This window comes from Pezoporus wallicus, unplaced genomic scaffold, assembly GCF_028554395.1.
Source record: "Pezoporus wallicus isolate ANWC-B61680 ecotype Strahan unplaced genomic scaffold, APGP_CSIRO_Pwel_v1 contig_8702, whole genome shotgun sequence".
Taxonomy (NCBI): domain Eukaryota; kingdom Metazoa; phylum Chordata; class Aves; order Psittaciformes; family Psittacidae; genus Pezoporus; species Pezoporus wallicus.
In genome coordinates, this window is record NW_026636754.1 from 200,908 (window position 1) to 225,730 (window position 24,823).

General features: G+C 49.7%; 2 protein-coding genes across 3 annotated transcripts in view; both read left to right on the forward strand.

Annotated features, from left to right (window-relative positions):
- Positions 1 to 24,823, forward strand: part of TEKT3 (tektin 3) — a 201,992-nt gene that overhangs the window by 48,916 nt on the left and 128,253 nt on the right. The gene's annotated exons all lie outside the window — the stretch shown is intronic.
- LOC130595027 (melanin-concentrating hormone receptor 1-like) lies at positions 9,790 to 15,108 on the forward strand. 2 transcript variants are annotated; one of them, XM_057401377.1, is made up of 2 exons: positions 9,790 to 10,752; positions 14,043 to 15,108. In XM_057401377.1, the coding sequence occupies exons 1-2, from the start codon at positions 10,695 to 10,697 to the stop codon at positions 15,095 to 15,097; spliced, it is 1,113 nt and encodes a 370-aa protein (XP_057257360.1). In that variant the 5' UTR covers positions 9,790 to 10,694; the 3' UTR covers positions 15,098 to 15,108. The 2 variants fall into 2 exon arrangements, with proteins under 2 accessions (XP_057257360.1, XP_057257361.1); XM_057401378.1 differs by having other exon boundaries at positions 14,046 to 15,108.

Genomic DNA, 24,823 nt, shown 5'->3' on the forward strand with positions numbered 1-24,823 from the left:
TGGCTCATGCAGCTGTGCAGACCTGTCCTCTCTACTCTGAGATTAGTTTGTGGATGGGGTAGAAAACCCAAAGGGATGTATTCTTCACTGTGAGGGTAGTGGGACACCGGAGCAGATTACCCAGGGAAGTGCCCCATCCCTGGCAGTGTTCAAGGCCAGGTTGGAGCAGGCTTGGAGCAACCTGCTGTGGCAGGGGGTTGGAACTGGCTGAGCTTTAAGGTTCCTTCAACTCAAACCGTTCTGTGATCCTTTGACTGTGTGATTCTATGATTTGCTGCCAGGGAGGGACCAGCCCAACTGAAAGGAGTGATGCACACAGCAGCACCCACAGCAGCTCCACTGCCAGCACTGGCTCCTATCTGAGAGCACCAGGCTCTTACTCCCAAGTTTCACTCATAAAAGCCAAACTTAGCAAGTCATGACCATCGCATCCCCACCAAGTGGATAGGGGGTCTGCAAAGGCCCATACCAGACATCCAAAACATCTAAAGCATGCTATGAACCAGCTGGGTGGACATACACTTATCCCATCTCAGCTGTGGCTCAGGCTCCTCCTGTCACTGCTGTTTAAAACCTCAAGGAACAAGCCCAGCTCACCCCGAAGCTCCCTGTGGCACCCAAGCAGGGGGAGGCTCAGGCTGACCTTGGAGTGACAGCAGCTGTGCAGGGGGAGCAGGATTCCATAGGCACACAGGGCTGCTTTCCCTGGGTGGGTGCACAAGTGCTTCTGGTCAGACATCCATCATTCAGGGTTAGAGCAGGGCTGGAGGCTGGGACCTGCACGCCCACAATACCATTGCAGCAAGGCTCTGTGGTACCTGCATTGTCATCGCAGCATCTGTCTCGCAGGGAGGAAGGTGTGGGATGAGAATGAAACATGGTGAGGAAAAGCCTCTCCTGCACTCAATCAGGGCACGGTAGAAAGCAGGCTATTGCTCAGATTTAAAACCACCCCCAGGAGCCCTTCCTGCAGCTCCTGACATTCTTTTCCTCAGTTGCCGAGCACCAAGAAGTGATGGGTGCCCCACTGCTGGGCTTTGGTCCTGTCGGTAAGCAACTGAGCAAGTCTCAGTCTCATTCCTGGTGCTCAGCATTCACATTTCAATCCCAAGAACACTTTCCTACATAGGCATCCATCCCCTCTCGTGGCATTTCCCACCTGGCTCAGCTCTTCCCCTTGCTGGCCACAACGTCAAGGGCAAAGCTAGAGAAGGATGAGGGATCCAGATGCACAAGGTGCGTGTGTGTGCATTTACTCTTTGCCTTTTATGAATCCTCCTGACAATAGCTGCTACTTGAAGAAGTCCAAGGAGAAAAAATAGGGGGTTTGATCAGAAGGAAGATACACTGCCCAGAGGAAGCAGGAGGGAGGATGCTGTGCTCCCAGAAACCAGGCTCTGGCAGAGAAGCCTTTGGGCCTGTTTGACCTCAGACACCTCCTGTCCCCACATCATGTGCAGCACAGCCAGTGGCCACCATCACCAGCAGGAAGGCTTCAATGCCAGGACACATCCCAGTCCAGGGCCAGAACCTGGACACAGCTCCATGTGCATGTGCCCCACGAAGCTACACATCAGCCTTAGTGCGAAAAGCAGCAGCGGCTGCCCTTAGTGGTACCCTGGTGGTACCTGCTGGTGGCAGCCAGCAACATAAACCAGCTCTCCAGCAGGTAACAGGGCTTGGCAGTTCATTTAGGAAGCTCTGCTTTGTCTTTCATAGCAAAGAATCCCCCCTCCACATGCACCCTCAGGTAACCAGCCCTGTTAACACCATTCCACTGGAGCCCAGCTCCGAGCTCCCTCACAAAGCAACTCCACAGCCACAGGTAGAACACGTGTGGGGTGGGAGTTAGAGCCTACACCAGCCTCTGCCCTGGCACAGCAAACCCTACACATGATCCCTTCTCCTGCATCCACATGGGAACCCGGGCAGGTACCAGCATGGGGCTCCTGACAGGAGCAGCCATCCCACGTGCCAGCGCTCAGCTCCCGATGGACTCACCTCTCCAGGCACACGTGTGCTGCTGCTCGCACTATCCTCCCCGTTTGCCCCTTTCCTCCTCCTCCTCCACGAGCCTCCCTGTGCTGACAGTCCCTTCTTTCTGGTCCTGTGCCTTTCTTTGCTCTCCGTCTCCCTTGCTTAGTCCCTCACTCAGGAAATTAAAGATAATCCTCCCTTTTTTTTTGCTGCCGGATTCCCTGTTTAACATTCGCTGCATGTGCTTGCACTGATTCAAAACAGGATTAGACTTTCTGTTGCTTTGATGTCAGCTGGGCTTTGCACTTAAGGCAGAGGGGGAAAAAGGAAAATGCCTGTTAACAAACCCCTTGGGTTCTGCCCATCCACTTGCACCCATCCTGGAAATGAAGGTCAGGCACATGCACATGCAGAAACTGGGTCTCCTTCCAGCATCAACCTGGGGCAAGAGACTGACCTGCATCCCCAGCACTGCAACCTCAGCACTGGGGTTTGTTCTCTGGAAAAGGACCAGTTTTCACCCTGTCTCCATTATGACCCAGCAGCGTGGAGGCTGAATGGCTCCCATGGGCTGAGGTGTCATTAATCATCAGGAAACCACAACTCACTGGCTGTCAGGGAATATTGCAGCCCCCAGCTGCTGCACGGCAGGAGCGTGCGGACCACCGGCATCGCTTCAATAGGGATCGGGGCTCAGGGCTTCCCACCGAGAATACCCTGAGCAGCTTCTTTCTAAGGGAGAAGCAGGTGCTGTGGGATGGGTAAGATGGAAATGCATACACTGCTCCCTGTGGTGTGATGCTTGTGCTGTGGCACAGTCCGTGCATCAGGCATTTCCCTCTGCTTCCTTGAGCCTGAGCTTCTCCCTTTGGAGGACAAGGACCTCAGGTGGTTTTTACTCACTGGTGTCTCCAACTGCAGTCCAAAAGAGACCAAGAGCAGGGGCAATGGGGGCCTTACAGGGGGTTTCTGCTGCTGGGTGCTCTAGCTCCATTCTCACCTGAGCTTCACTCCCAGGCAGCTCTGGGTAACAGGCAGATTTAGGGCCTGCAGGATTAGAGATGTACCTGGAACCACCCCAGGACCTTCTGCAGGTTGCTTGGAGGAGCAGCTCCATGGACAAGCATGGTCCAGCCACAGCCAGGACCCAGCCCTGCCCTCAGCACAGTGCTTGTGGAGCAGAAGCAGGGGCAGACCTAAGCTCTCCCTGGGATCTGGCAGCCATAATCCCTGTGTCACCCACACCACATCATTGCACTGCAGCCCTGGCTGGCACTGCCACCACATCAGGTATCCTCTAGGATTGCCCAGGGGCTCCGCCAGCAGCACTGTCTGATCCATTTTGCCCAATGCACGCACACAGACTTGATTAATGTCTGCAGTGAGCTCCATCCATCATTGGGGAGTAAAGGAGATTAACTGTGCAGCACGCCTGCCTCGCGTTGATCCCATTCTCCAGGCCTCCTGATTAATGGCGAGGCTGCCTTATCTGTCAGGCCAGGAAACACGGATATCCGGGTGACTGGGGATGAAGGGAAGCTCTGGATGCTCAGGCTGTTGCCAACCCAGCCACAGCTCTGCCATCAGCGCCATGCCAACACACCCCTGCTCCCCATTCCCATTGCTGCCGCCATTCCCATTGCTCCCCGTCTTTCTGCTCCTTCCTCCTAGTCCTTCCCTGCTGTGCTGGCAGGGATGACCAGAGGAAGAGTGGCAACTGGAGTACTGATGCATCCCTTCAGGAAAGCAATGCTGAAACAAAGTCTAGGGCTCCATTTCCCTTCAGCAGTCAGCAAGGAAGTTGTCACTCTCCATCCATGGGGAGTACTCGGATAAGCCAATTTGGAGTCCTGGAATAACCCGGGCAAATCCCCTCCCTGGGCCATGGGAAGGCTGGGGCTGACCAGCACTGCGCTCATCCCAGCTCTTCGCCGGGAGGACACACGTGTAAAGTGGATGCAGGGAATTAGCAGTGCCATCTGGCCAGGCTCCAGCTCCAGCCCCTGGCTCGCTGCTGATGCTTCATTAACAGCTCCCTCCTTTCAGCTCCTGTCTCCTTGGCTTCTGCCGCGATCAGCTGGGCTGGAGTTTTGTTGTCCTGGGTTATTTCCAAGTGGAAATAATTTCTCATTTCTTTTAACAATCAGGACACAGAGAAAGAGACAGGAGAGGGAGGAATTTCCAGGAGATGAAAGGGCAGGATTAAGGACACGGCTTTTGCTTTGTTGTCCCTCTAGTGTGCCTAAGAAATTCCTTTCCGGAAAAGGCTTTAATTAACTATGTTTTTCTGACAGGAAAGGAACCTGGACCTGGAGATAGGACTGACAATCCTGGCTGCAACCTCAGCAGATTCATAAACACGGGCTCTTAGCACAGTACATTGCAGTTTGCTTTACAAAGCCACTGACTATCATCCCAGCCTGGAAAATGAGGGAAAAAACCCAGGCATGAGCAAGGCTGCCGTGCTTGGCGTCAGCAGGAATAGGATCCGAGTGCACTGAACCACAGGGCTACAGTGGCCCAAGATGTGGGAAGGGACCTTTGCATAGAGGAATAAGCCAGCAGAAATATCTCCATTGCCTTCTGGACCAACAGCCCTTCTCACACAACAGGAGAGGAGAGAAAGAGGCCCGGTGGCAAGCTGGGACATTTAGAAAGCATTGCACTGATGTATCTGCATCCGCCACTGCCACAAACCCCTCCAGGAACAGAGTCAATCAAATATAACATTTGGGGCTGATTTTCATCCAGATGAGCTCTCTCCAAATGTTTCAAGGCACCAGTAAAGCAGCCGACTTCTGGTTTGTTTAACCCTCCTCATGGAACCTGCATCCAGTCTGAAAGAGAGCATCATCTCAGAAAACATCCTGTTCTCGACCTGCAAACCTGGGCATGGTCCTGCGTCTGTTCTTCAGCAGCAGCAACCCCAGTCACCTCCTTGTGCCCTGACCTGCTTAGTCTTTCTGCAGCTCATCTTTCTACATAGGCCTGGACACAAAAGACCAAAGATCAGTGTAGGTTTCCAGAGGAAGCCTCACCTTCACCTTACACAATAACGTTAACTCCTTGCGAGGAAACTGGTCCCTCCGAGAATGGCATCTGCCCTTTTTTGAGCCATGTCAAACAGGGAGCTCGCACTGAACCCACGTCTTGCTCCTCTCACATCTTTGCAACTAATGAACTCCCAGCTGATAACAAATGCTGATTGCTGCTGCTGAAACATCTGCCTCTGCTCTCAGCATTTACCAGCCCAAGAGGCTTACCTGGTTTACCAATTACTGCCTCCATAAGTGAGCATTGCTTTACTTTTCCATTATCATTTTAAAAGGTTCCCACCTCTTCCAGTGCCCTCAGCCCCACAGATGCCTCCATGCCCAGCAGCAGCACAGGGCACATATGGCTGATGTGCCAGGGGGGAAGCAGGGAGAGAACAAACATCTGCCTGCTCCAGTGAGCCAACTGCTGAAGTGGGCAGAGCTTTTCCTAGAGGCTGCAGGTCCACGTCAGGAGGGTTTCCCATCCCATGCTACCACTGCTAACAGCCCCCTTCTCAACACAAGACTTCAGTCTCACTTGTGATTTAATTCCTCATTCATTTTACAGGTGCTTCTCCAAGTCTTCTGCAACCTAAGGATTTCCTGGGAGATGCTGTATCAAATGCTTTACTGGACTTTAGGTAGATTCAGCGTACTGCAGCTCACTCAGAAATGAGCTACTACAGCTTTCCTCCCTCCTGCCCCTTCTCAGAATCAGGATTGCAGGCTCTGGTTATAAAACACCAACTCTTTTCTTTTTATTATTAGCTCTGTCATAAATCCTTGCTCTTGGATTTGCAATTCCATGTGACAGCTCTTTCCAGGCACTGAAGGGAGTTTAGCTTCTCTCCCTCATGAGCCTCTCGGGATTTTTACTTTTGCTTCATCTCAAATCTCTCATTTCCAAGTTCAACGTCATCATCATTCTTATTGAAAAGGGTGGTGGAGAGCTCATTTTGGGTTGGGTTGGGCAGACATCTCTTCTTAGTCATCAGCCCCTCTGCATCAATCCTGCTCTGCCTCCTCTTGAGTTCCATGCACAGTCATCTGTGAGCTACTCATCTGAGCCAAAACTTCATCTCCCCCTTATTCATACTCAGGAGGAATCCAGGTTACAGCTGCCTGCTCCTGGTGCTGGAGCCTGTTCTTGTACAAGGGAAGCACAGTGATTAACACCGTCCACCCTGTGGCACGATTTGCCTCCCTGGGGCTCCTGGCTGTTGGTCCAAGAGCTGCCAGCAGCATCTTATCTCTGATGACAGGATCTGCCTGTTTCACGGAGCACACATCCGTATTCATGACCCCAGCACATCATGGAGCCCGCCAGCCTCTCAGCTTCCCCATCACAGGGCAAGCCCTGCTTGGCCCCTTCATGTTATTTTTGGCTGTGCTTTTGTCTCTGGGCTTCTCTAACCTTTAGCAATGAAAACAGAACCACAGAAAGCTGCTGCCCTGGTCTTTAGCTGGCGATGAGCCATCAGAATGGGCAGAGGCTGAAGGCTAAAACCTCAAATTAGCAGCATGGGACTGGAATGAGCCAGCAGTGACCAGGCAGATCACACCTGCGATTTCAAGGGCAGGAACCTTATGGGGAGAGGGGAGGTGGGCATCTGGTTTCAGATAAATGCCCACTTTGTGCTAATTAATTAGAAATCCAGCACAGATAAGAGGGTTTAGGTGATTGTGTAGCTAAGTATTCCTGTGAAGCCATGTGTGGCTATGGAGCTGCTGAGAAAGGCAATTAACCCTGTGTTCATCAGCGACGCACATGCATGAGAGAAAGCTGAGTCTGGGACATGGGAAACCAGGGGTTTGCTCATGGCTCTGTCTCACCCACAGCTCATTAATACCAGCTCAGGACAATAGCAGATCACACAGTAGCAATGATGCAGATTGAATCAGGCATCGAGACATGACAGCAACTTCTTTCCAATCTGCCACCCACATCTAGATCGATGGCAGCAATGCCCAACTCACCAAGTGGCCTTGAGGAAGCTACTCTTCCAGACCTTTGGGTTTGCTGTGTTTGGGGTGTTTTTTTAATCAGATGATTACATTCAGCACATATCTATGGGCATACAAGCAGTTGTGTTGGGATAATCACCGCAGGAAGATGGATAAGATGCTGCCTAAGCCAGCGCTGCTGTAGAGAGAATTACTGTCAATTTTTTACCTCAAGCTCAGCATGTGGCTTTAGGGAAATAATTTGACTTTCCACATTCTCCTTCCCTATAAATGAGAAGCAATGATAGCAAAGACTCTTTCCAGAATCAAATGAGGGGAAAAGCATTAGTAGTTGGAAACTGCTTTACCAATCTTGCCTGAAAAAGTGTGAGATGACAATATTCAAGTCCTTGGCCAGAATGGAAGGTTGATGCACCATATTTAACACATCCTGAATGAAATCATCCCTACCCCTCAGGCCACTGCAAGGGCAGAACTTCACCCATTAGCTGTTTGATCGATACAAACAAAGACAAAGAGCTGAGCAATAAGAATGTGAGGCCCATTCTACGTCTGGAGTTGTGAATACGGAAACCAGTGAGTTAGAGGGAAGGATTTGCAACCTGACTCTTTGTGAAGGCTCCTCTCTCCAGAGTGCAAATCAGAGTAGTAGCTAGGTGCTAAATGAATATTTAGTAAGTGGAAAAAGCTCAATTTAATGAGGAATTATTTGGTGAAATGAGCTGGGGAAATGGTTTCAGTAGCGCTGCAACAGAAGCCGGCGCCGCCTCCTGCCCCACGGGATGCTGTGGTTCTACTCATGTTGCGTAAGACAGGATCTCCAGCTGGGACAGACGCAGGAAATATAACTCATTACTGAAATGCAAGAGCCTTTCGGGGTTAAACCACTGTTAGACCAGCCAGATTCATTCCTGAGCCACAGAATTTGCCTAGCAGCAGCTTTGGAAGATGACTATCTTCCTTCATAACAGCGATGTTGCAGACAGGATGGTCTAAGTGTAGTGGTGATGCCAAGTCTGTAGAAAGAAGTAATTTTTTCTCCTCTTTTATGTAGAAGGGCTGAACTCCATTTCCACACCTTTATCTACATCATTAGGCTGCTGAGATGGTAGCTCCCTGTTTAAATGGTAATTACTGTATCTCTCTTTTAAGATGCATTTTCAAGGGGTTAGTGCCTAAATCTTCCTTGCAATTACATGGAGTGGTTAGTACAACCCCTCGGCTATATCCCGAGGTCCCTTGAGAGCTCACCCCTGCCGCAGTTTCCAGTAGATGAGCACTCACAGAACTAGTCCTTCAAAGAGCTGCTGTCTTCAAGTGTTCAGTCAGATAATGAGCCGATTACTGTGCCTGCTCCTCCTGGCAATGATGAGCTCCAGGCATGAACAGGCTGTGCACCATCAGTTGCTGCAGTTAATATTCCTTTCCCTTCTATCCCTTCAACTCGATGGGGCTGGTTTGACAGAGACCAGCACCTTTTGAGACAAGAACTTCTATAGATTGCCATAGCAAAAAGGGAGGACCAAACCTTGCCAAAGCCCAAATATAAAAGCCCAATAATAAAGCAGTCACTTGGCCTCGCTGATGAAGTGAATCTTGAAGGGCTGAGCACAGAGTTGTCATTGCAGCTGTGACACACGTGCATCAGGGATGGAGTGGCTGTGGTTTATTATGCCCCTACAGCTGAGAAGAGAAATTACAGCCTCCTCAAATGCAAGGCTGTTTCTAAGTGAACAGCAATATTTGAGATCACAAATTAAAAATCATGCTGTGCTTTGGAAATTGCTGAATTTAAATGTCAGGCTGTTTCTTTGAAAGCTGTAAGATAGCTCATTCCTCTCCAGGGAAATTGAGTAGGAGCTTGTCTACACAGGGAAAGTGGAATAGCAACTGCACACCAGTTTTGCATGCAAACTCATACTCTGTACTTCAAGACTGGGTTAAGCTAAATTACACAAAGGCATTCACTAGAGAGGACAACAGCCCTCCTGCCTCAGCTCCCATCATCCCAGTACACAAACCATAGCTTGCTTTGTAGTAGTAACCCCACAGATGAGCATTAACATTTGCTCAAGATGTGAGGGGAAAAAAGGTGTTTTAAGAGAATATTAAGTGTCTGAGAAACAGCACTGTTTTTGCAAGCTACACAGGTTCAAAACTGGCTTATGTACCATGGATAAAGCCTCTTGGGCAAATCACTGTCTGAGGCAACTCCAAAGACCCAGCAAAAACCTCACAGCACAGCAGACAAAGTGGCCCCAGCCTGCCTCCAGTTCCCAAGAGCTATAGTGCCTGGGTGAAGCATGCTCCAGATTTGCCTGCTGCTGGTCCACTAGAGGACAACCTAATAATGATGAACTCCTTTGGCTTACATAGTAAAAGGCCCATCCTGAAAATGCTGCTGCCAAATCTGGTTCCTAGCCCCATGCTGGCATTGCTGCTGCTATGTGTGCTGGGCCTCATTTTTAACAGATTACTTCTCGTCCCAAATGACAGAGACTTGTGAATCTCCAAAACCAGGCTCCTACAACCAATGCCACCCTTTGCAACTGCAGAGAAGGAGACAGAAGCAAGAGAGATTTCCAGACAGACAAATGTGGTTTTTATAATACAAACCCAATCCCCTAACACTGCACTTTAACACAGAGAAAAAGCTGCCTGTTGCTGCTGGGTTTCTCGCAGACTCCTTACAATATCATGCTTTTTCAGTGAGGGAAATACTCAGAGGTACAGACTGGTCATTTTGTCCTGGTAACATGTAATTTATCAAACCATAATGGAGGAACTCAACTCATATATAAACAGTGGGCAGGAAGCACAACAAAATCATCACCTCAAAGCCACAGAAAACAGGAGGCGACTGTGCTGGAAAAGCAAATAAATAGCAAAGCAGCTTCTCAAAAAGCAAAGGGCTTTTTGCCTCATATTATTAAGGAAAAAATAGAACACAAATAAAATCTGAGCTCACAGTAAAGCTCATTTCTGGAGCTAGGAAGCAAATGAGCTGTGGCAAGAAGCAGAACAGCAGAAAACAGCAGAGAATTAATTACAAGTCAAGTGTCTCAGGTTGGAATTAGAGTTAGAGGGGTCAGAGAGTCAGAGTAACAGAGTTTTCAGTGGGTAATTTGGTGCCTTGACATCCCTCGGCCCCGCTATTAGAGATGTGCCGGTGACTCAGGGATGAAAAGTGCATATGTCTCTGCGAGACAGAACACACACTGAAGAAGGCAGATCAGAGCTGAAGTCTGATACACCTCTCCTACTGTCGACAGCGAGGCCAGGCTGGCTGTAATAGGGAGGGCACAGATCCTACCCATCCCTTCGTCAGCCACTCGGGGAAGCGGTGGCACTGCCCAGCCCCTGGACCAGGAGTCAGCCCCCTCCTGCAGGAGGAGGGCAGCTCCTCCCGGCCCCGCTCAGCTCCGGCATTCCCTCCCACCCGACGCCGGCGGAGGGATGCTCTCGGAATACGCGGAGTCAGCTGCTCTTTGATGTCAGTACCTGCTCCGGGCTCGGCGGGGCGGGAGTGGGCGAGCGGAGCGCAGCGCAGCCGAGTCGCAGCCTCTGCTCGCCGGCTGCAGGAGGGCACCTGCCTGCCGCTCTCTGCCGGCCTCGTCGAGGTAAGGGGAGACCCCCCCACCCCACCCCATCGCCGCTGCGGATCCACCGGGGGAACTTGTCCAACTTTCTCCATCCCTGCCACCGGGACTCATTGCCATGGCCCCCGCCAACTCCTCCCGCAACTTCTCGGCTCCGGAGGCTCGGAACGGCTCAGGTGAGCAGGGGCTGCGCGGGGCGGTGGCGCGGAGAGCTTGGTGGGGACAAGTCCGCCTGCCCATGGCTCTTGCGCTGCTCTGCGGTGCTGAGCCCGGGGCTGTTCGTACCCCATGAAGTGGGAGATGCTGAGGGCAGGGACCCCCCAGCACCCCAACGCCGGACCGCCGGCCGGGCAGAGCCGCCTTCAGCACCCGCGGGCGGACAGCTCCCGGGACACCCCCTCCTGCAGCCCGACCATCAGCGTTGGCCCCTATGGCTTGAAGCGATTCTATCCTTTGGCTGCGAGGCTGTAACACCACCAGCAGCCTGTCGATTGTAGCTGCAAAGAGATGGACCAGCCCTGATAGACAGGCATAGAACGAGGCATAGACAACATCGTTGGAGAGGGAGGCTAAGATCCTCATTGGTCCGTGTTTTCCATATTACCACCATTCACAAATCAATAGCTCAGGGTGAGGCAGTTCTTGAGGGTGCAGGTTGGTGACACTCTTCAACAGAAGGTGTTTTGCATGTGGTCTTTGATTCCCTCTGTACCAGCACGTCTTTTATCAACTGAAAGTGTGCTTTAAGGTGCTCCCTTCTGAAATGCAGTCAAGATGTGGTTTCTCATGTGCTTGGGCATGGCTGAGGGCAAAAAGTCACCTTAGAGGAAAAAAAAAATGGTCAAGTCCTCATTCAGCTCACATAATGCTCCTTTGGGACCTTAAAGATTAACAGGGCAGCCACAGATCTACAAACAGGGACAAGTCAATGCCTGAAGTAGCTGTTCCAGCAAACTACAGACACTGGGGTGTACACAGAAGCAGCACTGAAAATTCAGATTCAATGATCTCAAGATGAAGGAGACTTTAGAAATTACTTTTGAGTATTTGATACACGTGCACTTCTGGCTCCAGCCTGTCATACACACACATGAACAATGATCGCTTCACACTAGCTTCCAGCTAATAACTCTTGAGAGTCCTCCTTGGACAAACACCAGCAGCAGGCAAGATGCTACAGACCTGTATGGGCTACCTTTCACACAAAGCCTTTGGCCTTGCACAGGTTCTGCTTTAAGGCCAGCTGAGCTCATTCCAAGTGTTACAGGATCACCATGAGCACTGTATTGATTATACTGCAGGAAAGGGACATTTTTGTCTCAATTTCCAGCTACCCAAGTGGCCTTTACATTTCACTCACACAGTCCAGTCCCACTACATTCATTACAAAGTCTGGGGCTAAGACACAGGAGAGCAGAACTCAGTAGCTACGTGCAGAACAGCAGGACATCCTTCAATTTCTAGTCTGCCATCTTCAAGCGTTAAGGAGGGGTGAGATCTGTTTGGATGTGCATGGGATCCATAGGCTGGATACTGAAGACTGTCAGGACTCAATAGAGTGCTGATGGCAGTATGTTATCTGCCAAAAGCCATGTAACATGGGACATTTCCTTGCATCAATGAGCAGCCAGGAGGAACAGGGACCATTTAAACCCCCACAGATCGCCTGGACCAGGCTTTTTTGTCTTATCAACCAAACCTGGCTTTCATCTATAGGTCCCTGCCAGTTCTGTGCCTCGCTGGCTGCTTTCTCTCATTTGTATGGAGGCTTTCTGATAAAATGGTACAGCAACTGCTCTACTGCACTCTAACCTTGGCCTTGCTTATGCCTAAGCTGGCTGCTTCCTAGTGCCAGAGGGACTGAGGCAGTGACAGCTCATGTCCTGTTTCTAAGAGCACTGAAATATGACATAGAGGTGATATAGCACACACTTCCAACCACAGGCCAGCTGTGCAGCCCAAGTTATCTTCCCAATTCAGTCAAGATTCACTGTCACACCAGAGTAAACCTGGACAAGTTTGTACTCAAGAATTCTTGAGGTTAAAGCCAGCAAATAGACGCTGCAAACAGACACTGCTTTGGCAGAGACACCACCTCATAATTATCTCTTATTTCACTTTACCTCCTTTTCCAGATTTCCCTAGGTTCTGTTGGAGGACACTTCCCCGCTTCTACAGCTGCAGGCTGCTAAGGAGATGGAATAGTAAAGTGACTGAAAGCACTTCCAATTACCACCACATTCAATCATCTGCAAGTCAATGAAAGACACATGCAGCCCAGGCTTAGAGAACGTCTTGCATGTCTGTAACAGCCACACAAATAACTCACACAAAGCCTTCCCCTCGGAAAAAGACCCACCATGTCCCATAGGAGAGGAGTAATGAGATTTGTCTGAGCTGAGAAGGGCGATTTCAGACTCCATCAAAGCTAGCACATGGCAGTTTTGCACACCACAACCAGTCCCTCAGACCCTACCCTTCTGTGCCCAAGAGCAGATAATCCCTGTTCGTTGGCACTGAGGGCTTATGGCTTCAAAACATGGCTTTAAACCCAGGTTAGGGACAAGTGAAGTGTGAATTTAACTATGTTTGGGCCTCCTACCCCAACAGCAACAATCAGACATCAGTGAGGGCAAGATAAGTGTTTGCAGGCAAGAATTTTCCCTTGGAAATCCACCTGCATCTAGAACTCAGACACAGCATCTTGAAACCATGTTTTAACCCATGTAGAATTAGGGCATTCCCGGTTGAGGGGCCACTCAAACACACTCCCAAATCCCTGTCTGGCCACTCACCTGGATTTCTTCCTAGAAGAGAAACTAGAAAGGGAGAGAGGGGCAGGGAAGGAAGATGGAAAGGAGAGTATGCTCCTGCCCAACCTTGACAACAGAGCTGGAACACAGCCAGGGTACAGTCCTGGGTCTCACAAGATAGATAAGCATTAGTTATCTGCCTGCACGGCCAATGAACTCTGTGTGTGGTGCTGTACAACAGACAAACCACCCAGCAGATGAGCTGAGGCTTTCTGACAACAGCTTGAGCATTGACTAGATCCAGATTCTGACACCTCCTCAGCGGCTTCACTTCTCCCATGTGTAAAAGCACCAGCTGCCTCACCCATTCACCTTAGAAAGAGCAGGGCAACCAGCACATTGGCTCTGTCAGACAGTGGTGAGTGCAAAAGCACATCAGTCTAATGTTAGTTCCCCAAAACAGAGCTGGGGAGATACAGGACAGAAGTGCATCAGGAGAGCTGAGAAAGATGCCCACACATGGACACATTTGGGTGGTGGGCTGCATGTACTGAGTGGCGAAAAGTGTCAAATCCCAGCTAAGCCTCTCATAGTCTTAAACATCATTCCAAGCTACACTTTTGAGGGGGGTCCAGCTGCAGGACAGGGCGAGCACAGAGAAGTGTAAGGAGTCTCCTCTAGGTTGCACTCACTGCTTTGGTTTGTTTCGACAGCAGCAGAGAAGCCAGCACCGTACACCAATGTGATCATGCCTAGTCTCTTCAGCATCATCTGCTTCCTGGGCATTGTGGGGAACCTCATCGTCATCTACACCATTGTCAAGAAGAAGAAACTGAGATGCAAACAGACCGTGCCAGATATTTTCATCTTCAACCTCTCCATTGTGGACCTCCTCTTCCTCTTGGGCATGCCCTTCCTTATCCACCAGCTCCTAGGCAACGGCTCATGGTACTTTGGAGCTCCTCTATGCACCATCATCACCGCTTTGGACACAAACAGCCAGATCACCAGCACCAACATCCTTACAGTGATGACACTGGACCGCTACCTGGCGACTGTGTACCCCCTAAAATCTACTTATGTCCGCACCCCATGTGTTGCGGCTCTGGTTATCTGCTTGGTGTGGCTCCTCTCCTTCCTGACCATCATTCCTGTGTGGATGTATGCAGGTCTTATGCCTCTGGAGGATGGGACTGTCCGCTGTGCTCTCTTGCTTCCCAACCCAGAGACTGATATCTACTGGTTCACCCTCTACCAATTCATGCTGGCATTTGCTGTGCCATTGATTGTGATCTGTGTGGTCTATTTTAAGATCCTCCAGCACATGGCAACCACCGTGGTCCCATTGCCCCAACGGAGCCTCCAGGTTCGTACAAAAAAGGTCACCCGCATGGCAGTTGCCATCTGCTCAGCCTTTTTTATCTGTTGGGCTCCCTTCTACATCCTCCAGCTGGTTCACCTCGGCATCGACACACCGTCCATGGCCTTCTTTTACGCCTACAACTTTGCCATTAGCTTGGGCTATGCCAACAGTTGCCTCAACCCCTTCCTCTACATTGCCCTCAGTGAGACCTTCAAGCGCCAGTTCTTAGTGGCCATCCGCCCTGCCAAAGAGCCATGTCGCAACAGCAGCTCCATCAACAACAACAGCGTGACAGAGGCCAGTGTGTGTCTGAAGCTGGCACCGGAATCCACTCAGCAGACCCAGTTTCTGGAGGACTTCTCCCCATGTTCAGTAGCTCTGCCTGTGACTGTGGCTGTTCACTAGGGCACTCTGAAGCGACCTATGAGTTGATGGAGAAGCAGCAGCTTCAAGCAATTCTTGGTGAAGCATATGAACTGCAAGCTTCCACCTCTGAGAGTCCAGGTGCCTCTCTTTGTCATTCCAGGGCTCTGCTCCTACGCTGCCCTTGGCCTGTGAGATGCTGCATACTGCTGCGTCTTTCCCCTCGTGCATGGGAGGGCTCTGTCACACGAGACACTGAGCCCCCAAAGAGGATGAATAGAAATGAGAGAAAGGATTTCAAGGGGGAACATTCACCCTGGAAGAATAAAACCTTCATCAACACCACTGCCTGATGATTCCTCACCTCTGGGCCTGATCGGGGTTCCTAAGCAGCATGTCGATAGAGAGCTTCTCCATTCAAAACTTAAACCTTTGAAACAGAGTGTCATATATTTACTTTTGATAAGCAATCTGACCTGCAAGCTTTGCTGACTGGGCTCATGTCCTAGAAGCCAAGAATAGAGAGAGATCTTGGGGCCACAAGTCTCACCTAGGTCTGTCACTTGGCCTTTTGTTCCATCTGCCTCTTGTGGACTCTACTGTTTGGCAACCAGGACATCTTCAAGAGCTGGCTAATTTTGATGCTAATCCTACGTATTTCAGGAAAAAAACAGGCAGTTCCAATTGCAGTGCTTCAAAGGACTGCGAACAATAACCAGAACTACTGCTGCTAACACCAGCTTTGTGGCTTTTCATGGCAACGAGCAGGTTCTCACACCACTCACTCCTCATACTGCTCTTGTGCCTCGAAGCCTGCATGGCCATCGGGGAACCCCATGCAGAGGGTTTGGAACGGGACTGAAAAGCACAGTGTGCAGAGATCTGCGGGGTGAGGAGCTGTGAACAGGCAGCTCAGAGGAAGCAGAGTTGCTTATGCCACTTTCTCAATGCTTTACAAAGTGAAAAGAGGGAAAATTAAATGTCTGTGTTTTGTATGTGCAGCTTTAACAGTCGGAGGTTAGGAAATAGCTGAAATCATTACAAAAGACTAGAGAAAAGACAGCACAGATGAGCTTAACACAGGGGATTACACTGACAGCCTGTGCAGGGCTCCGAGGGGACCGTGCAGGCATTGTTCAGCAGTGTCAAATGTGGAGGAACTGGTTACTGTAGATGAATTTAATATCAAGAAGAATTAAAACCATCAAACAGCACAAGAGAATTTGTTACCATGCTTATGGTTTCGTGCCACCAGCCACCCACTGCATATCCAGAACAGAAATTCACCCTTACACAGCAGAACTGTATCACCTGCACAGGGCTTCCTAAGCCATGTGCACACTGACATGTGCAATAATACCCCCCCCGTTTGTAGGTATTAAGCACAGCCAAGACTTCACACTACACACAGGCATTCACTCACCTCTGGTGATTGAAGCAGGCTGGTGTGCTCGATTTTGACATCAGATGCAGCACATGGCTTTTCGAGCCATTGCACAAGCCTCCTAACAGGGTCTCTCTGTACTTTCACCTCAGGCTCTGCCAACCTGCACCCATCTCAGCAGCACATCCACACTGGTATGGATACTACCTGGTATCTTGTCAGTTTTCCACCCTGGGCAATAAAGCCAGACACGTATGGAGCTTTTGAGCTTTATGACTATATCCCTGCTGCATTCTAACTGCCAGGAATTGTCAATTGCAGGTTTTCATGGAGCTGCTTTGCTCTTTGGTCAATACCCACTCCAAAGGGCTCAGGAGCAAAGGTTGAGGAAGATGTGTGCTGGGCCAAGCCAGACCTGCTCTCAGGACAAAGGGAGCTATTGTGTTAGCTCTCTCATAAGGAAGTAAAGGGGAGGACTGGCACGCTTCTCTGAGAAGGGAGGTGATAATAGTTGGGTGTTTTTTTCCCTCTTTTAACACCAGCAAGAGGGAAATGGAAACAGACTGAACTGTCAGGGCTCTGAGAGCAGCACACTGTAGATATTATCTTGGCTGCACAGTAAAGGTGTTAATGGTTGAACTAGTCTGTTCCTGCCTGAAGTGAGTCAGTCTGACCCACTGCAGCTAAGCCACATGCTAAAAAGCATGGGGACGCCATAGGCTAACAAAGGAGGGAGGCCAGCACCAGCTGGTGCAGCACTCAGAAGGGTCTTTGTGGGGCAGACCTTTTCTAGATCTCATCACACTGAAGACACAGAACACAGGCACCTTCCCAGGCTGAAGTCCTTTTAGATCTCATTCATGTGAAGTGGAAAGCCATGCAAGAGAGACCTCGTCCCAACACTAGGAACAAGGCTTCCCATTTAGCTGGTGTCCCAGCAGGGGCACCTACCTCTTCCCACCACCCTGCAATGGTTTCTATCCCCTCATGTCCCCAAGGGACATCCTGGTCCAGATGTCTACATACTGGCTGTGGGATCCCTCCTTTTCCATGTGTATTCATAAAAGCTGTGGCAAACACACTTTGGGAACACAAGGACGCAGATACCTGTGGATGTGCTGGGAGGGTGGGAAGAGAGGTACAGACAGCATATGGCTTTCCCTAAATCACCCCAAAGCACAGGGCAAGATGAACAAAAGCCTCTCCAATGAAGACAAACCTTTTGATCCAACATCTTCAGAGGTGTCCCCCTACCTAGGGGTCAAGGTAAGGCCTTCCAATAGCCAAACAGTCCCTGTGTACCTTGGAGTGACATAATCCAAATGTCCTACCCATTTTCCTGAGTTTTCAGCACCAGCTTCAAGTCAGAGAATCTGTCAATGTCCTGGGTTACATTCAGCTTTACCACCTTGTCTTTTCTGCCCTTTGTATCTATTATGTGATCCCCCCACCTCAGTGCCTCACTTACTGATGGCAGAGCCTGAATAAAAGGCATTTCTAAGTAGAAAAGGACACAGCTACTCACACAGAGAGAGGCAGCCTGAAGTGCTGTGAGGTCTGGCTGAAGGGCATGATGAGAAGGGCACAGAGATAACACAGTGTGTTTCCCTGCACTCCTGCCTCCCATACACAGCCCAGTGTCTCTTGCTTGACAGAAACAAGGGGAATCCAGCTAAATAACCAGGGGGAAAACCACCCCCAAACCCAAAGGGGGACAGGAAGAAACTATTCAATGTTTTCATCAATAGCCTGACACGTTGGGTGAGACAAATTCCCTTGGCTCTTTTTGCCAGCACTTTTCCCATGTGCTCAAGAGCTGCCTTGTCAGACAGCAGGAAGACAGATGGGTTCACTCTCCACCCCCTCCCCTTCCCCTCCTTGTCCTCAGAGGTGTGACTGAAGCCACATGTCACAGCTCTGCTCTTGATGAATTCCCATATGGGGCAGATGGTCCAGCTACTTTTACTTCTGCTTTACCAGACAGCAACAGAGCCCTCCTTGGCTGGACACGGCAGGATTCAGTCCCTGGCTCACACTTCTGTTACCTCTTTTCCACTATCCACATCCCTGAGTCCACACCAGGTAGTATCTTGTGCTCCTGCCTTGCCCACAGTCACAGCTCCACCAAGCCAGCCCTAATGACAAGCTGGATCTGAGGTCCCCAAAGCCCTGCTAGGCTCCTCGTGGTACCCTTTCCCAGTCACCCTTCTCTATCTGAAGTGTCTGTGCAGCTAAACCTGCCCCAGCGCACACTGTGCCTGTGATGGAGAGCAACAACAAGGCTGGGGGCTGCCGGCTGGGGAGGAGGGAAAGGTGAGGTGAGTCACTGGCCCCTGGGACACAGCCAGAACCTGACTAATCGTGTTTCATCAATCCTCCTGGGCTGCTAATTGGATGCATTTCATTCAACAGGCTCACACCGGTGGGAGAGGAGCCACGTGGCAGGTACAGATACGTTCCAGCCTACCCATTTCCCATTAGTCCAGTGCAGGGACCACACAGCAATGCCTTGCCTCACTCACCTCCCATTAGCAAAGCCACACACCTAACCCTCATGCTTCCCCAGCAGACCAGGCTCTTCAGTGCTTCCAGGCAACAGAAGATGTGTTTCTGAAGCTGTATTTACAGGGCAGCAGTTGAACGGGGAGCTCACTGCACCACCAGAGGGTAAACCTTTAAAAGAGATGTAGACCCTCCTGATTGCAGGAGAGTGTGAGAGATGATGCTTCCTGCTTTTAAAGCCTTTGTTCCTTACCCATATCCCATTTGGGAAACAGCTCCTATGATCATACAAGACCCAACAGCTGTTCTCTCACAGCATCTTTCGACCAGTATGATTATGCTGGCTGTTGAAATCACCAATCCTGATCCCCCAGTCTGGCTCGAGGGAGAGCAGCAGCACTGGCTTCTCCTGAAGGGTAGAGCTGGGCTTTCACAGCTGCAAAGTTACACTTGAGAAGTGGCTTTAGTACGAGACAGGATGGTGCCCGCAGCGCTTTCAAAAGCACTTCTGGATGTGCTGAGGACAAGCACACTAGAAAAGCTTCCGGGGTTGACAGCTCAATACCTTTCACCATCTCTAAATGCTGCTTGCAAAAGGTCAAGCTTTGTATGAAAGAATCCTCCTCCAAAGCAAAGTCAGAATACACCAGTATCGCCTTCTCCAAGCACAGCAGCTGAACACCACAAGCACCACTGAAGACTGAAGGCCCCATTCGGCAGGTCCATACAGGGTTAGTCCCTTGGGAATGAGGACCAAGTTCTGCCCATCGCACCAGAACTTGAGTTTACACCACAGCCGGTGATTTAGCACAACAGGGAGCAGACTTTACCTCAGGTGCTGACTGCATCATCATCCAGCACCCCATGAGAAAAGGGGACCTTGAGGGTCTGGCTCCACAGAGGAGCAGGAACTCTGAGCTTCAATTGAACAGTGAAGGTTTTTCAAACCACGCAGGTTTTGGTTTAGTCCTTAAACCTTATTTCTTCCACTTAAAACGAGTTAAGAGACGAGTCAGCCCTTCCTTCCAGCCTCTGCTCTTCTGTCCCCTGCAGGTTTCCACTTGCAGAGGAGGCAGGCTGGGAGTAATGACATCATTTTAATTATTCAAGTATTTGGTTATTAAGTTGCCTTTGCTAAGTCTGAAGAAGCTCTTACCATTCCCTTCCTACACGTGCTGCTGGAAGAACAACAGCTCAGCGACTTGGGGCTGCCTTGCCCTGCTCCACCAGGCACTTCAGAGGAGAAAGCAGAGCTCTTCACAGCAGCCACAGCAAGGAGAAGGCTCCTGCCCCATCCAGGAGCAGCACTTCTCACACCCACATCCCACTGCAGGCTTGGGGATGCAGTCCTCTGCCTATTCTCCCGTGGGCCTTGACCACAGAAAGCCAACACCAACATTGTGACATAGAACACTCAATAGGGATAGGCATGGTGATGGAAATGGTGGGTGAAGTTATCACTGATGAGAGCTTCTCAAAGCTCTTATTGACTTACTCCATTAGGAGGATGGTTCTTGGAGGTACACCTTCTCCAGCAGCCACTGAGGAATGGAAACAGGCTTGGAAAGGAGCAGACTGTTCACACTGGGGTTCCCTCTGTCCTCCTTCCCATCTGCTGGTAAATGAAGACTTCGGATTTCAACTCACATAAAGCATTTTGAGGATTCAATCCCCTCTGTCCACTCTTTAATAGTCAAGTCCTTACAGCCTTTTAGACCATAATCCCCAATTTAGACCTCCAGCTGCAATGTACATTCATTGTTATCGACACAGAAACTGCTTTAGAAGAGGAAAAGGAGTGAAATGTCACTTCTCACAGTGAGAGCACGTCTCCTGTCCTTTGCTTTTATCCCAGTCGAATTACTTCTCTCCCCAGCCAACCCCTGCCACTGAAGAAAGCACATAAACATTTGCTCCCAGGCTGAGCCATGTCGTGCCAAGCCGCAGCCCCCAGCCAGTGCTGACACAATCTCTATGTTTAGGAGCACAAACACTGGCAGCTCAATGAGAGGGGACTCATTTGCTGGCATTAATATTCAGTCTCTCTGCAGCATGGGAAGCATCAATTGTTCCGTGTGAAATAAATCATGTGTCTTTCCGGGGGGGATTTTAATGAGGCCTCCTCCCTCTTCTCCCAACACTCTCAGACTGGGGGGAAAGGGGGGAAAAAAAGCAAAACAACATTCCAGCATCTCCCCATCAACCCTGCATAGTAATGGCCCAATCAGGGTAATTAGGATGTCTCCTGTGTGCTCAGGGAGGCTTTACCCAGCAAATTCAGCCTGCTGTTCATTATGTTGCTGCAGCATAGCTAATTCCTCCTGGGTTTAGAGGGAAAGGGAGCAGACCAGCTTTGTATGCAGTTGGGAAAAGGGCTATGTTGAGTATAGGTTTTGGCTTTACCTCTGGTCCTACTGGATCTCCTGGTATGCTGAAGGCTATAGATGGAAGAAGCTGCTGCTCTGGGTAGTTAGCTCTTAGAAGAGCCAGCATAAGGAAATACATGCCCTGGAGACCCCTTTCTTTATCTTCAAACTCCTTTGGGGCACTCAGCAGCTCCTCTTCCTGTACCAACCAGAGCACACATGAGAGCAAAGAAGCATGCATGCAGGAAACTGAGACCCTTTCTGCAGAGCCACAGGGCAGCCCTTTGGGGCAGGAAAGCTCACACACTGTCCTGGCAAGGGACACAAATGGGAGCCTTTCCCAAGGCTGCTGGAAGCTGGATGGACACTTCATCTCCCTTGCCTTTCTACACTGGATCCCATAGAGCCACCAGCCCCTAGGTGTCCATCCACATTCAGGCTGGCAGACCCTATTGAACCCTTCTGCCATCAGGTTTAAGGAGCCCCAACAGCGATCCCATCACCCAGGGATGCTCTGGGAGAATCTATACCCCACCTCCCAGCCACTGGCTAACACATGAGCAGCTCACAGCTCACATCACTGGCCTAATTTATCATCTTTCCAGTCTATATGGCATCATGTCCAAGCTCAGGCTTGCTAGGAATGGATTAAGAGCTTCACAGTTGATACCCTGCTATTTTCTCTTCTCCAGATTTGGCTAAAGCATGTAGCAGAAGTGTTGGTGTGCGGATGCGGGGTGAGGGAGGATACCACTATGGTCTCAGTCAAGGCTGCACTGAGCTAGCCACATAGCTGCACATTGAGACTTGGCTCAGTCTACAGCAGTGACTGCTTAATTCTTTACAAGCCTGTCCAGACAGGCCTGGCAGGTAGGCTCAGTCCCTACCTTTTGTGGCTGTCTGCTCTTTTCCTTCTTGATGCCTCTGTTTCCTCAAGCCTGGAAAAGTTTCTTTAGCAGCAGTAATTGCCAACTCACATTTGTGAAACTTCATACGAGTTACTGGCTTTGCTTGGAGAGGAAGGCTTGAAAGAGTGAATGGGGGGAGATTATAAAGCAAGATATTAATGCAGAAGCTGTAATGTGCTCTGCTGGTGTACAAGACATAAGGCAGCTGTGGCCCAGACACTAAGCAATCTTCTGTGCTTTCGTATCATAGCTCTCTTCTGCACACCCATAGTCTAACTTGCTCCTAGGACAGCAGTTAACCACGGAACAAAACTGACACTCCAAAGGGGTGAAAATGCCACCCAGGCTCAGCACCCATGTTCAGACAGGTATATAATCCCTTCCAAGATGGGATGGCATCCCACCCATCGCACACAGGCACCCATCAAGTAATCACAGGCACTGGATAGCCCACGATCACACAAGGAAACGGGCCAGTTGCACAGGCAGCCTCAGACCTCCTTCACTGCTTGGCCACAGGAGGAAATCCAGAGTCTGCTCTGGCCAAAATCCAGAGTCTGCCTCCACCAAAATTAATGACATGGGATTAGGGGAAAGCCAAGTAAAACAAGGCCTGAGTCATGCCAAAAGCTTCTTCTGTGGCTGCCCAAGAGTGGGGTTTGACATTTCAGGGCTCCGATTTCCCTGCCAAAATGAGCTGCCAAGAAGGAAAATTGACATGTTGCTGTCCTCTAGTTCCTTGAGTCTAATGATGTGAAATGCTTTACAAGTATTAATGACCCAGAGCTCAGATGATGGCTGGAGATAGGAGAATAATGATGATCATTTTATCCTTGGAAAGTATAAGCTGTCATCTCAGATAAAATCTACAGTACCGCTGAGAAAAGCGACTGCTTATCTTGATTCTGCCCTTTGGTAAAGGAAAGCAGAAAAGAGTAGTGGGTTATTCAAGAAAAGACAAAGTTACCAGAAACACTTGTCTGCAACATTATAAGTGACAGATAAAAGCTACAGACCCTGCCAGCATCAGGGACCAGGCAGATCAGCTGAGCAGTGATGTACTGGAGACAGGACATAACCCCCACTTCTTTCATCTCCCCACATCACCTCCTTGAACTAATTCTCTCAAAATGTGCTTATTCAAATAGCTGCCAAGATCTCAGATTCACTCATGGGTCAAGCCCATGGGATGTGAATATTGCTTCAGATGAGTACAAGGTTGCCTAAGTGACACGCTGCCAACTTAGAGAATTACTAGCAGCAAATAAGCTTCTGCAACCAGTAACAAGCTGTGCAATACATGAGTTCTGTCAGGAGTGGTTTTCAGGAGTGTTTAATCTTTACTTTAAAGAGGAGCCATCAATACTAATGAACTGCAATTGTGACAGCTCAGTGCAGAAGCCTAGATTTTGTATTCTGTATCTGACTCGAAATGTTGTAAAGGGATTCAAATGATGCTGCAGAAGCACTGGGTCTGCGTAGTGATTCTTCAACCCTTTTGCTACTGTGTTAGATACTACAAGCATGTGGAAGGCGTCAAGGACCACACAGGCAGCTCACAAAGTTACATCTAAGCTCCAGTTCCTATTTTGGAACATATTTTCCATAAAAACCTCTGCAGAAACTAATTTATTTGCACACACACACTCAAGAATGGCCATCTCAGGACAGAAAGCAGCAGGGCATAGTCCGGTTATTGCAAGCTCTAGAGAAGTATTTATGTCAATAGGAACCCTTCACTGAAGCGCCTATGGAGAGGATCAGTCATACCAGGATACCCCACCAGCAGTAAGTCACAAGCAGAAAACCCACATCATGTTTCTCCCCTTGGAAGAAGCTGTTGGGTGATGTCCATCAACTTGCTTGCAAAGGAACCTTTGAAGATGTCTCATCATGGAAGAAGCAAGATCCCACATCCCAGCTGGGGAAAAGCTCCCATCTCACCTTCCCATCAACTAGAACGGGATAACCCCCGAGGATGTCAAGTTTTAAGGAAATTCCACAGTTCCTTTACTCTCCTCCTCCCTCACCTTGATGATGACTTGGGTAAAGGCAGTACCATCCCAACTGGGTTTGACTGGTAAATCACTGCACAGAGAGAGGAATCTGGGGCTGGCACTGGTGGTGCCAAGGGGACAAGAGCTGGCTCCTACACAGCAGGAGGGCACCAGGAAACAAAACTCAGCTTAGTCTTGGTAGTCTTTCAATCAAAAAAAGCCCGACTTCTGAAAGGGCAAAGCTGATACATCACAGGGTAAAGAAAGCTTTGAGGAATATGGAGTATAAAATGCAATAGGAAGACTAGAGGAATTTCAAAGTACATACTCCTTTTTGACCAAAAAAAAAAAAGGATGAGGAAACAGGGGGAAAAAAAGCTAAAAGGATTTTTTGGACCAATGGCTAAACCAGGTTGGTCCTCACAAACTCCAAATAGGAACTTTAAGATGCTTTTATTAACTCCCAAAAGAAAAATTGCTGTCTGAAAGCAGGATGCACTCAGTGACCTGTGAGCCATCTGCCTGCACTTGGACAGTGTCATGCATAAGGACACAGCTGGCAGTGGTGGCTCTGTGAGTGGCTTACATCGCCCCATCCTGCTGCTCCGCAT

What these genes read in the sequence shown, in the direction of transcription:
- LOC130595027 (XM_057401377.1), top strand. Translation starts at nt 10,695, where the DNA reads ATGGCCCCCGCCAACTCCTCCCGCAACTTCTCGGCTCCGGAGGCTCGG. An exon ending in GGAGGCTCGGAACGGCTCAG is followed by an intron (nt 10,753 to 14,042) that starts GTGAGCAGGGGC and finishes TTGTTTCGACAG; the next exon opens with CAGCAGAGAAGCCAGCACCG.